The following is a 13,892-nucleotide window of genomic DNA, read 5'->3' on the forward strand; positions in this document are numbered from 1 at the left end:
GTCTTCTGCCGTTTTGAAACAATGGACTTTTCTTCTAACAGCCTTGAAGCCTTCTGTCATCAGTTCCTTGTTCACTAAATGGCCATCTCTGTGTTCAGGGCATCTTCTCAGTCAGCATAGATAAGTTGTCCAAGTTTAGTATTAGTAGGGCTCTGCAAATCTTTTAGGGGTGCTTTAGCTGAAGCAGCCCCCTTGAAGTTACTTCACAAAGCAATGTGGTCTCTTCACTTCTAAGAATAAAGCAGCCATGCTGTTTTCTCTGGGGCTTTCTCTGGCTCTTGTATTATTTGGAAGAAGATGTGCTATATGCATGTGTAGCACATGCACAGAAACCTCTTCCAGCAACTGCAAGAGTTGGAGGAGAATGTGAGGCTATATAATGGTAGGTTTAGAAGTGGAGAAAGATTTGTATTTTAACCTGCCAGATCATCCTTCATTATCAGTTAAGAGTAAGAGGCTGAGAAAAATCTCCACTTTAGGAACCTCCACTTTAGATAAGCTGAATTTAAAAGGTTGGGGTGGGGGGAATAATCCCATTGCTGGAATTTCCATAACCTTATGGTACCTTTTTTCAGTAAACTTTGGGAAAGAAACTCTGGAATAAACTTACTTTCTATGAAGGTGGATTGGCCAAGAATTTGACAGGGAGCATGAAACACTTTCTTAAGGGAACCAGGGTTACCTCTTTGGCCCAACAAGGCACATCAAAATCACTTCGCCTCACCCCAATTTATATCTTCTGCTAGACCAGTTCTAATCATCTTGCAAACTTTCAGCCTGCATTGGGTTGTGGTTTTTTTTTTGCAGATCAGTATATTAAGAAAATATGTTTAAAAAAAAAAAACCCTCTCACCCCTATGGGTGGTATGTGTCTTTCTCAGTCTTGGGTCCTCTACCAGAGGCTGGGAGTTTGAGGGTTCTGTGCAGTATCTTAGTTGTCCCTAGCGCTGCACTCTTCTGGACAGAGAGCTCTGATGTTGTTCCTGAGATCTTTTGAAGCCACTCTCCCAGCTTAGGAGTCACAGCCCCGAGTGCTCCTACCACTGGGACCACTTTGGCCTTTACTTTCCACATCCTCTCTAGTTCCTCCTTCAGGCCCTGGTACTTCTCCAGCTTCTCATACTCCTTCCTGATGTTGTCTCTTGGCACCCCTACATCTATCACCACCACTGTCTTCTGGTCCTTGTCTACTACCACGATGTCTGGTTAATTGGCCAGTATGTGCCTGTCTGTCTGGATCTGGAAGTCCCACAGGATCTTAGCCTTATTATTCTCCACGACCTTCTGTGGAATCTCCCATCTGGACTTGGGAGGGTCTAGCCAATACACTGTACAGATGTGCCTGAACACAATGCCAGCTACTTGGTTGTGCCATTCAGCATATGTTGTTCCTGCCTGCATCTTACACCCTGTCACTATGTGTTGGACTGTCTCTGAGGCCTCTGCGCAGTCTGCACTTTGGGTTCTGTCTAGTGTGGTAGAGCTCTGCTTCTGTGGATCTGGTGCTTAGTGCCTGTTCTTGTTCTGCTATGATCAGTGTCGTCTTTTAGTCCATCCCTTTCCAGCCACTGGTAGGATTTCCCATTGTCAGCCACCTCAGTTGTCTGTCAATGGTACATCCCATGCAGGGTCTTGTCATGCCATGGCACTTCCTCTGCTTGAACTTCCTCTCATGTCTGCTGCTGCCTCAGGCATTCTCTCAGCAGCTCATCTTTGGGTGCCATATTACCGATGTACTCTTGGATGCTCTGGGTTTTGTCCAGGACAGTGGCTTTGACACTCACCAGACCCTGCCCACTCTCTTTCCGACTGGTGTACAGTCTCTGGGTGTTGGACTTGGGGTAGAAATCTCCATACATTGTAAGGAGCTTCCAGGTCTTCATGTTGGCAGCCTCCATGTCCTGCTTTGGCCAGCTCACTATACAGGCTGGGTATCTGATGACTGGGAGGGTGTATGTGTCGATGGTGTGGATCTTGTTCTTTCCATTGAGCTGGCTCTTCAGGACCTGTCTTATCCTTTGGTGCTACTTGGATGTTGCTGTCTTCCTTGCCTCCTCCTCATGGTTCCCATGTGACTGTGGGATAACAGGGTACTTGTAGCTGGTCTGTATGTCTGCTATTTGGCCCTCTGGTAGCTCCACCCCATCAATCTTAACTACCTTCCCTCTGTTTACTACCAACAGGCCATACTTCTCCAGTCCGAATGACATCTCAATGTCCCACTGCAGATCCGTGTCAGGTGGATCAGCGAGTCGATGTCTCATTCTCTCTTAGCATACAACTTGATGTCATCCATGTAGAGGAAGTGGTGAAGGGGTTCAAGCCTATGCAGAACAGCAGCAGAGACAGTGCATCACCTTGGTATATGCCGCACTTGATGGCCACATGTGCAAGCTGGCTTGAGTTGACTTCCAGTGTTGTCTTCCACAGTCCCATTGAGTTCTTGAGGAAGGTCCTTAGTGCCCTGTTGACTTTGTATAGCGCCAGGCATTCACAGGTTCATGTGTGTGGCATTGAGTGTAGTCAATCCAGGCTATGCTCAGATTGGTCTGTCTAGACCTTGAGTCTTGGCCGACTGCTCTGTCTATGAGCAACTGGTATTTTGAGCCTCTGGTGTTGTTTCCAATGCCTTTCTGAGCTGTGCTCATGTACTGGCCCATATAGTTCTATAGCTTGGCAGCTATGATGCCTGATAGGATTTTCCATGTTGTGGGGAGGCAGGTTATTGGCTGGTAGTTGGACAGTGCTGTTCCCTTGTGGAGTCTTTCATGATCAGCACTGTCCTTCTGTGTGTTAGCCAGTCTGGGTGAGAGCCTGCTGCTAGCCGCTGGTTCATCTGTGCTGCTACATGTTCATGCACTTTTGTTAGTTTCTTTAGCTAGTGGTATGGATCATATCCAGGCCAGGTGCTGTCCAGCTCTTCATATTCTTGACCCGCTGTTGGATGTCTGCTTCTGTGATGGTGACTGGTTCCTGTTTTGGGAGATTGCTGTGGTCTGCCTTCATGTCCTGCAGCCACTTTGCACTGGTGTTTTTGTATCTTCTCTTTCTCTCATATGTTCTTCCAGTACCGTTCAGTTTTTGCTGTTGGTGGTTCTGCTGTTACTGTGTTGTTGCACTGCAGTTGGGAACACACCTTGGATGGTTCTTTGGAGAACAGGGCATTTTTCTTCTGGGCCTCTGCTTCTTTAGTGTATCTCCTTAGCCTGGCAGCCAGTGCTGTGAGTCATTGTTTAGCAGTCTCTAGGGTTTCAGATGGAATCAGGCCTGTGTATTTTTTCAGTAGCCGAGTCTTCCTTAATCTCCACACCTTTCTGTAGTTCCACCAGCTGACTAACTTCTCTCTGAGTTGCCTTGATCTTAGCCTCCAACCTTATTTTCCAGGAGGGATGTGTACTGCTGTTCTTCTTGATTGTGTAGCCAAGCATCTCCAGGATTACAGCGGCTGTAGCGTTTACCAGTTCATTGGTTTGAGTTATGGTGGTAGTAGGGATTGTCGCGAGGGCTCTATTGGCATCTTCTAGCATACTATCTGATGGTACTTCTTCACTGAGCCTCAGTAATTGGTCTCAAGGGTTGATTGTAGCTAGTTTATCCATGATCTTATGCCTCATATCAGCTGCTGTGCTCTGTAATGGAGGGGATGGCAGTGACATTCCAGCTTTAGGTGTTGGCTGCACATACAGTTGTTCTTTTGGGTCTTCATGAGTCTGGGATGTAATGTGTAGTTGATCTATCTCAAGTTGTGAGAGCGGCTTCCTCTTCACTATGTTGAAGCGTGGTTAATGTGGATGTAGGCCTTCTGTCCATCCATAGTTCCCTCATACATTTCATATATCCCCTCTCATTAGGTCTGCTGTTGTAATAGCATTCCATCAAGTCCAGGTTCTCTTGTCTCACCCATGTACTGGTTTGTTCCAGTAGCCCACTTATCGTCAGGTTGTCCTAGTTCCCCAACATTTGGCATGGACCTTATTAATCCAGACAGTGTTCAAACTGGCACAACTCTCTTAGTTCGTGTCACTCTCATATCCAAGATAGGCAGGTGAAGCATTAGGGGGTCTTTGCTTAAGGACCCCTACTGGTGATTTGAACCCCGGTCTCCCACGTCAAAGATGGTACACTAACCACTACACTATCCAGCTGCTCTCTCTCTATATATATATTCTACTTCAGGTCAATGTATTAAGAATGAAAAATGCTCCAGTAGCTATTTGTAGTATTGGCAGAAGAGATGCAGAAAACTGAAATTCTTTCTATTTACAGAATAAGCTGATACACTTATGTAGTACTCAAGGACCTATTGAGGTGTACTTGTGTCCAGAAGAAACAGACTATTCCAGTCGAATAAAAACTCAGGATCAGGATCACAATGGAAATATCTCAAGAAACATTTCCAAAGGTAACTTGAACATTGGTCATGGCCAAGTATATGCGGAGCTTAAAATCAAAGTATAATCTGCTCTGTTGTTGTATAATATTTTAAATGTTAGACCTTTAAGTAAACTAAAGAACCTTTTTTCCTAATTCATTATTCTTGATTACAGATTATAGTACTTTACTTGTGCTTATTAGTATTTGTACATTCCTAGGTTGCAATGAAGATTTGGGGCATGGGAAATGAATTCTGTTAATAAAATGCATTACACCCACTCCTCATTTAGCAGTGAGTTCCATTCCTATGACCAGGTCATTAAGCAAAATGGTCGCTACGTGGACAGAGAGAGAGAGAGAGAGAGAGAGATGCTGCAAAGATCCCTGGTTGCTGCCATCTCATTCAGATGACGTTCTGTTGTGCAGCAGTCCCAGTGTTACTCTCACTCCAGTGTGTGTTGTCAGACACACAAAATTTTGATGTAAATGCACGCATTGGTTGGAAAATGAATTTTTTATGACCATTGTATTTGTGAATGGTCGCTAACCAAGGTAGTCACTAAACAAGGAGTGGGTGTATTTATATATTTCTGTCTAACATACAAAGCAATTAATTTTGGCAGTCCCCAAACATTAATGTGACTCATGGAATGTATAAGTTAAATTGTCACTTTTAAAATATAGTTTCCATTTTGTCACAGGAGACAAAATATATTTATATGAAATATATTTGCCTTAAAGCATCCACTCACTTGGAAAGTAACTATTCTCTGGCCAAAGCATAAGAGCTTACCTGGGGAGGCGAAAAAGGAGAAGGAAGCGTCTATCACTTTCTCATGTAACCCAGGAGCTGCCTTTGGGCAACTGAAGGAAAAGGAGCAGTGTTTTGCCACACTCTGCACTTCTAGCAATGCATCACAGACATTGCTTCTTCAAAAGCCAAGCATACTTTTCCTGACACATTTGTTCCCTGTACTGAGCAGGATGGATGTGCTATGTAGATGATGACAGTGGGCAGACGAGTGAGGGTGAAAGGCCTAAAGCCTCCTTTCCCAGGCATTCTGCTAGAACTTACTGAAAGTTTTTCGTCTTACATCACTTACCCAAAAGGTTTTTTGGGGGAAATTAATTCTATGTTTTGGGAGTGTCTCGTGGCCAGTATGTCTTCCTTTCTTTCAACATAGCCCAAGATACTCTGATTTCCCCCAAAGGGGGAGGACAGACTAAGGGAGGTGTTTTGCTTCATGTTGGCAGAGCACACCCTAAAGGGCGAAGTTTCTTTCTCATTCAGCTAGCCTCTTTCTAGTCTCTTCACGAATAGGAGGGGGATGGCTTGAAGATTTGGATTTCATAATTAATACTGATCCTGATATTTATGTTTTATAAATTCTTATAAATTCTAAATAGAATGTTATTAATGTAAGATCAGTATTATAGGTACTGATTGGTTCCTATTTCAGTGCAACACTCATATTCTCCCATGTTTCAGTTGTTTGGTGTCTCTTTTGGTGATTAGGAGAGGACAGCATTCATGATTAAGAATATAAGTTTCCTGGGGGTTGGTGCATGTGCTCTAATATAAAAGGCAACATGAAATGTTTGAATTTCGGTTTGGTTTACAGTTTACTCCTATAAAATATGGATATTGCAATTCTCTTCATGATTAGAGTTGTCAGATCAGGGTAGCAAACTCCAGATGGCTGCTGGAGAGGGACAACGGGTAGACGTCTCTTTATCTCTTTGCTGCCATCTAGTGATTGTTCTGAATTTTTGAGGTCCATATCTAGTAGTCACAGCTATTCATGGCTAAAGAATTAAAGAGCCACAGTGACTTCCTTAAGCAGGACTGTATACATGGAAGATATGACCCAGGGAATCTACCTTTGTGGCTAGTATTGTCACTTAATCATGTAAGCCCTGCTTGTGTCACAAAACCACTGCTCCTCTGGACTAAGCAGTTCCTGAGGCTGCTGCCTCTTCCCAGCTTAGCAAAGTGTAAGTTTACAATAAGCTGGGTGGAAAGCATAGCATTTATACATAGTAATATTGTGAAATGTTTGTGTGTGCAAGGTTTGATATTTTGTTCTTTTAAAACAACTTTTCTTGTAACAGATCTGAACTCTGATAACTCAGGAGGTCCTGACTGTTCAGAAAATGCAACGGCCATCTCCCCGTTAGTTTCTACCACCAACCTTTTGCAGCAGACAGAGGACCAAATTACTTCAGGTTTTGATGGGCCATTTGTAAACTTGTTGCCACCTTTACTTCATGAAGACTATCTGCTTGGCCTTGATGAAGAAGAAGGCATCAGTGATCTCTTTGATGCTTATGACTTTGAAAAAGTACCTGCGTTGATGGATGGATTTTTATGCAGTTGATTTTTATTTCTATTTCATTTTTAAAAGTGAAACCAGAATACCTGCTGACATTCCACATTATATCTCCTCTTATCTCCTAACCCTTATTCCATTTCAAGGATTAGAAATTATAATGTTTGATATTTGTATGGAAATACTTCATAGAATAGTACAAACACAGAATGGCAGACTTTCTTATCAGAGTTACCTTAACCTCAAATTCAGGCAGCTACTGATTTGTCAATTATAAAAGAACACACACAGAAATGGGGGAAATGGCTAAGCCTATTTTATTCTGGTTTACGGTGTCTATAAGCTTCATGAAGGGCTAAAGAACTGTTAGCCACAAATAACATTTTTTCCTTACTATTTCAAGCTGTGCCTTCTGTAGAACATGTATGTTCAGCCTTTTGATTCAAAGAGTAACTACAAAGAAGTATGTTTGAGATACACAAACAAAAATGTGAAATAGACTTCTTCCAAAGTCATCTAGAAATATTTAAGTTTTATCTGTGCTCTATTTTTGAGCATTCACCTATCGCTGAGGAAATTAATAGCCTCAAATAATTTTTAATATGAAATAGGCTTTAAAGATATTGCTGTCCAAGGTAGAACAGAGGTGGTTACCCCAGTCAACACAGTATATCTGGGCAGCCTCTTAGTAACCTTAAAAAAAAAGTTGTGCATATCAGCTGTTTTAGAAAGAAGGGAGAGTAGGCAGTGTGGATTGACTCCAGCCTCCAACTCTCCTTATAGAACAGTCAGGGGTGGATTTTACCTTCTTTCCAAAGAGCTAGACTTATACAGCCCATCTTTGTATTTGGCTGGTGAACTGCACATAGTATCAGTTTCTGCATGTAGTTGTCAACCCACTTCACCTTCAGATGGCTGAAGGTGATAATTTTCCCCATGCTAGAAAGAAATCTTGTACTGAGGAAGTCACTTGCTATAATATAAAAAAGATGCACAGTTCAATTTCACTGTCTGCAACGTGCAATAGAACTGGTACATAGTTTGCGGTACGAAGTGGGGCTCTGTGTTAAGTGCCTACTAGAATTGCACTGTGGGCTTTTTTTTTTTCTTTTTTGCTAAGAAATACTATTTAAGCCAAGCTTCACTTTTTCAGTACACTGTGTTTATCTGAGAAGGTTAGTTGCATCTACTTCGAGTTTTGGAAGTTGATACAAATCTGACATTTCACCCAAAGTGTAAATAATATACTTGTCAAGACTCTCTTCACTGAATTTTAATTTATAACTCTTTGCTGATATAATGTGCTTTCTGAAAATGAATAGAATTCATACATATACACATAGTTGTATGAGATGTTGTCACTTTGGTTAATTAGTTAAATAGTTTAAGCAGTATACATTACTTTTTTCTACATGATGCTTAAAACATTTCTAAAATGTTTGTTTTAAATAATATATGTGCAGGTTTTCTGGTACCATTGAAATGCTGCTATAGACACTCACAAATGAAATGGCTGAGTAATAGTATGAAAGTTGTACGATTGAGCCTTGGAAAATAATTGTGTAAAGAAAGGCAACACATTAAGAACTGTTAAACAGTATTAAGTGTGTTTTATATGTGTACAAACACGCGCATAGTTCATTGGTTATTTAAGTTGTGTGTTCTTAAACTATAGTCATATAACAGTTTTGTACAATAGGAATGAATTTGTAAAGCCTGCAGAGTATTTTATAGTTGGCTTGTTATTTCTTAAAAAAAAAACCCACAAAACCTTAAACGTGAGTCTGTAAATAAAAATGTAGTATTTAAATATGTCATATGGAGGAACATAGGAGTTTGTGTGTGCATGAATGCTTTTATTGTATGAAGAGGATCTCTGGGTAGAATAAAATGAAAGGGAAAAAAATAAAATGCAGTTTTGTACAAATTACATACTTCCCCAGTGTATCAGTAAAATACTAACCTTAATATACTTTGACTAGTATGTTAGTTCTAAAAATGTGTAAAATAATGTAAAAAAAAAAGCAAGCAATTTTTCATTTGTAAGGGCAACCTGTTCTATAGCTGGGACTTTGCCTTATTAAATGTAACTGACTTTTTAAATGGTAATCAATAAAGCTTTATATCAGTACATACTGTATATGTTTCTTCCTGAGTAATTTTTTTATCTGCTTCAAATTATTTGAAATGCATTTTATACCAAAGTGATGAGCAATATAGTCTAGTCATATAGAAGTTGACTGAGCTGCCCATTATTGCTAAGCCACAAGAACTACATTCCAGCTGATGTTAGCAACAGTAAGACTTGCTTTGTTTTATTACTGGCTACAGTAATTTTATTATTACTTGCTTTGTTTTATTACTGGCTACATTCATACAACACACAGATTAGTGAACCATGTTGTAGCTAGCACAAAACTCAATCTATTCAATTAGTTTATAGCTGAGAGTGTTGTGAACACCCAAAATGGAATTAAATTATATCACTGATTGGGAAACTATAGATATACAGTATTTCCTTTTTTAGTGTGTTGCTACAATGGTGCATTGCTGACTCATATTTGGCATGTGATGAGCTGCCATTCCAATATTTTCACATGTGCTACTACCCAGCTAGATAGTCACTACAGTATATAACTGCATTTAATATACTTTTTATAAGCGAAGAACTTTGAATTTGTCTCCTTGTGGACTTGGCAATCCAAGATCTATTGGCCATTATAGCTGAAACTGCAGCAAGCTATAGTTCAGCAACAACTGAAGGTCACAGGTTACCTTCCCAAACAAATTTGTTACTTTTGGTTTGCTTCAGCCTATCAAGATCTTTCTGAATTTTGTTCGCTTCCAGAGCATTGATTATACCACTCAGCCTTACATCATCCACAGATCTGATAAGTATTCTGTCGACCTCTTCATCTGAATCATCAATGAAAATATTGCACGGTACGAGACCTAGAATCAAATCCCATTCCTCTGTCTTGGGGAAACTTTTTTTCGAGATAGAAAATAAGAGTGAAATCTGTTTTGGTGGGCTCTTAAATCCTTATTTCTGCCTAGCTTCAGGCCAAAGCAACTACAGCTAATTCACAATTTCTAGCTGCCATAAGCTATCCAAATTTAGTGGGAAAAGTGGGAAAGTTCTGAAAGGAAGAAACTTATTCTAGAACCAAATATAAGGCAGCACAGAGTGTGCATAGTAAACAGAAAATACAGTTCATCAAAAGCTGAACCATTTCAGTAGATTACTAAACCACCTTACTGATTAAAATCAGCCTAGCATTTTGATCAGCGTAAATTCATGAACACCTATTCAAACAGTAAGTCTTTGAAGCGAGTGAATACTTTCGCAAGTTACTAAAACTTCAATACGCATGCGCCGTTTCCTTAAATAGCTACTGCATGACCTTTCAACCCAGCAAGCAAGAGAAGAAATCGTCGTGCTGGGCAGCTCTGTAGGGTTGACAGAAGAAGCGCTTTGGAGGACGGCCACGCTGTAACATCATAAAGCAGCCGCGTGATCGGGGTGAGAGGGAAATGCAGCTCTTTTAAAGTGTTGCCAATACGTGCGAAGTTCCCACGCCCGCGTCCCGAAAGCACCTTTTGGAGGTGAATCCGAAGCTCTGCCTAGCGCTAGAAATCATAAACTTTCTAATACACAACCACTCACAACCTTCATTCTTCGTGTTACTCCCCAGAGTTTATAAAACGACAGACTGAAATCCGCTTTGTAGTTCTATTTCCTCTCATTCAATATATGTAGATAGATAAATCTAGTTCGGGAATAAATGCTGCCTAAAAAAAAGTCTCCCGCGGGTTGACCCCTTTGGGGTTTGTTTTTTTTTTCTTCCCCCGAGGATGCCTTTTCGTCCTTTCCATTTCATCCACAGCCCCGGGACGTCGCGTTGATGTCCTAGGAAAAAGTCAACCAGCTCTTACTCCGCTGAGCTCGAATTCTCACTTTCGCGAAACGGAAACGGACCAAGTTTGTTCTCTCCGATACACCGTCGCAACGTCTTTTTCTTTTGACGTGTGAAGGGGCGTGGCCATATGATGGCGCCGTGCATGTGCAGCTGTTTGGAGTCGCGCTAGGGGCTTCAGGTAAGGTGTTTGGTCGTTACGGTCGGCGCCCGCGTTAGCGCACCGCCGCTCGGAGAGGAGGTCTGGATTCCTTCTTCCGTGGGCTGAAGAATAGCTTGCCCCAGCGGTGCGTTTTCGGGGCGGCCACCGGTGGATGAGATGCGCTGGTTTCTTGTCTCTCAGGGGAAAACCCCTTTCTGAGATCTCACCCAGTCGGTTGCAAAGCAAGCGATTTCCGTATGTGCCAGATATATGGAGAAAATCTATATGATCGCTAGGAGTCGAAAAAGAATTGATGGCACATAATCAGGTATATTAGAAAATCGAAATGGATAAACCTGTGTTGGAGCGAAGCAAGTTAAAATAAACGGTTTGCCACCTGTCTTAGACTTTTTCTAAAAAAATCCTCTATTAGCAGTGTGGGTGTCAACCCTTTACACCAGTGTTTTTCAACATTGGCAACTGTGAGATGTGTGGACCAGCTCCCAGAATTCCCCAGCCACCATGAGCATCTTGTTATCCGAGGGGTTACTAGATTGTAGAAGGAAGAGAGCGAGTTTGGTCTAGTGGTTAAGGCCCCAGGCTAGAAGCCAGGAGACTGTGAGTTCTAGTCCCGCCTTAGGTGTGAAAGCCAGCTGGGTGACCTTGGGCCAGTCATTCTCTCTCAGCCCATGACATCAGCTTCATGCAACAAGCCGGTGGGTCAATTCCTGTCACAACCAATTGGTTGATCTGAAAAAAGTGCACCCTGCACCTGCAGGAAAAATGCTGGGATGAAAAAAAACAAAACACCTACATTGTAGAAGGTAAAATGAGCAACTCTAGGGCTAAGATGTTTTGTGTCTTTTAAAATAGTTTTAATTTAACAAAACAAAGAAAAAAGGATACTGTGGGCCTTCATGTTAATCTTTTTGCTCCCATTTCCATCACCTGATGCTCTTTTGGGGGTCATAGCTGGGCTGCTGGATTGCCTTCAAACTCTGTTCCTTAATACACCAGCAATAATGTGTTTCACCATTAATTCAAAGTTTCCTGGTTTTTTTTTACTTAGTATATAATATAAACTGAATGGCTGTAGTTTCTCAATACATTTTATGGTATAATCTGTTATGTGGGCCAATTGTGGTTCATTCCATAAATCATAGTTAAGCAAGTCATGGCTAAATAAAATGTGTGAATTCAATATCAGTGTTGTGTTATTCTTGATTGTGAGCTCTCTCCACCCTTTGTCATCTTACTTCTTAGAATGGAAGCCCCATATACAGTGCATTCGGAAAGTATTCAGACCCCCTGAGGTCCTGACCACTGTGGAACAGGTTTTCATTGAGGATATCTCTGTCTTTTGCTCCATTCAGCTTTCCCTCAACCCTGACCAGTCTCCCAGTCCCTGCTGCTGAAAAACACCCCCACAGTATGATGCTGCCACCACCATGCTTCACTGTTGGGATGGCATTGGGCAGGTGATGAGTGGTGCCTGGTTTCCTCCAGACATAACATTTAGAATTGAGGCCAAACAGTTCAAGCTTGGTTAATCAGACCAGAGAATCTTGTTCCTCACAGTCTGAGAGTCCTTCAGGGGCTTTTTTGCCAACTCCAAGTGGGCTTTCATGTGTTTTGCACTGAGGAGAGGCTTCCATCTAGCCACTCTGCCAGAAAGCCCAGATTGGTGGAGGGCTGCAGTGATGGTTGTCCTTCTGGAACTTTGTCCCATCTCCACACAGGATTCTGGAGCTCAGTCAGAGTGACTGTTGGGTTCTTGGTTACCTCTCTTCCTAAGACTCTTCTCCCCCGATTGCTCAGTTTGACCAGGCAACCCACTCTTGGAAGAGTCCTGGTTGTGCCAGGCTCCTTCCATTTGAGAATTATGGAGGCCACTGTGCTCTTGGGAAACTTCAGTGCAGCAGAAATTTTTTTGTAGTCTTCCCCAGATCTGTGCCTTGCAATAGTCCTGTCTCTGAGCTCGGCAGGCAGTTCCTTTGACCTCATGGCTTTTGCTCTGATACAGTATGCATTGTCAGCTGTGAGGCCTTCTATAAAGAGGTGTGTGCCTTTCCAAATCATGTCCAATCAATTTAATTTACCACAGGTGGACTCCAATCAAGGTGTAGAAACAGCTCAGGAACGATCAAGAGGCACCTGAGCTAAATTTCAAGTGTTGTTGCAAAGGGTCTGAATACTTATGCCAATGTGATATTTCAGTTTTTTCTTTTTAATAAATTTACAGACATTTCTAAAATTCTGTTTTCACTTTGTCATTATGGGATACTGAGTGTAGATTAATGAGAGAAAAAATGAATTTGAACAATTGTAGTATCAGGCTGCAACATAACAAAATTGAAAAAAGTGAAGAAGGTCTGAATACTCTCCGAATGCACTGTATACATAGGCTGCATTTGCTCAACTTATTCAGACAACTGGACCTAGTATGTTACCTGAACCTAGCTCATGGATGAACTGGAGGAAAAAAAGATTGAAGCTAGAGTAACCTATGGTGCAGCCACTCTATTGTCCCACTACTGGGTCTAGAAGACAGAAAGTAGGTTAGAGTAGCTGGAGCATGGGGTACTCTAACTTCAAACTCTTTTTTTCCTTCACTTTTCATCATCCAACGGACACAAAAGTGGAAGGAGAATCATCTTTTCCCCATCTTCATACTCAGTGGTTCTAATCCTAGTCACGTCACTATAGTTCGTAATGAAACAGCCAATGAAAACCCAGAAACTGTCCCTGCTGTAGCCAGTCAAACTAACTATTAACCAGAAAGTGGAATTGGCCCAATATGTTGTGTCAATTGATGTCAGGCTAATGTTTTGAACAGTTGAGTTTTTGCATTTTTGGGAAATACACCCGCTCTTTAGCCCATTAGTGTAATCTCCTTGCCTAAGATTTTGACAGGTACGTGTTTGTGGTTTCTTTACTGTGCCTGGGATGCAGGAGGTAGAGTAAAGAGGATTTTGCCCAAGTTGCCAGCTGTGAGGTATTATTTTTTTTTTTAGTTGACGCGGTTGTATGCTGAATGTGATGGAGCTAAAGTCTAATACAGAGTTAAGGATTGCTCCATCTTTTCTAATAGTCTAAAAGCTGCTGAAAATATACTTGCTGTAGATGTTT

At 41.6% G+C, this 13,892-nt stretch overlaps 2 protein-coding genes across 8 annotated transcripts in view; both read left to right on the forward strand.

The window, feature by feature from the left end:
• Positions 1–9,289, forward strand: part of E2F3 (E2F transcription factor 3) — a 40,246-nt gene extending 30,957 nt beyond the window's left edge. Inside the window, exons 6-7 of one of the 3 annotated variants that reach the window (XM_088130859.1) lie at positions 4,267–4,402; positions 6,487–9,289. In XM_088130859.1, the coding sequence (XP_087986985.1) occupies positions 4,267–4,402; positions 6,487–6,752 (402 nt within the window). In that variant the 3' untranslated portion in view covers positions 6,753–9,289. The remainder of the gene's footprint in view (positions 1–4,266; positions 4,403–6,486) is intronic. The other 2 variants (XM_088130860.1, XM_088130861.1) reach the window with 2 other exon arrangements.
• A 465-nt stretch (positions 9,290–9,754) lies between these two features.
• Positions 9,755–13,892, forward strand: part of CDKAL1 (CDKAL1 threonylcarbamoyladenosine tRNA methylthiotransferase) — a 316,095-nt gene continuing 311,957 nt past the window's right edge. The window contains exon 1 of one of the 5 annotated variants that reach the window (XM_088130858.1): positions 9,755–10,802. The gene's annotated coding sequence lies outside the window, so the exon portion shown is untranslated. The remainder of the gene's footprint in view (positions 10,803–13,892) is intronic. The other 4 variants (XR_015794055.1, XM_088130855.1, XM_088130857.1 and 1 more) reach the window with 4 other exon arrangements.

This window comes from Python bivittatus, unplaced genomic scaffold (genome assembly GCF_059951505.1).
Source record: "Python bivittatus isolate LINGU-HERP-01145 unplaced genomic scaffold, Pbiv_v1 ctg000840_np1212, whole genome shotgun sequence".
NCBI classification, from domain to species: Eukaryota; Metazoa; Chordata; class Lepidosauria; order Squamata; family Pythonidae; genus Python; species Python bivittatus.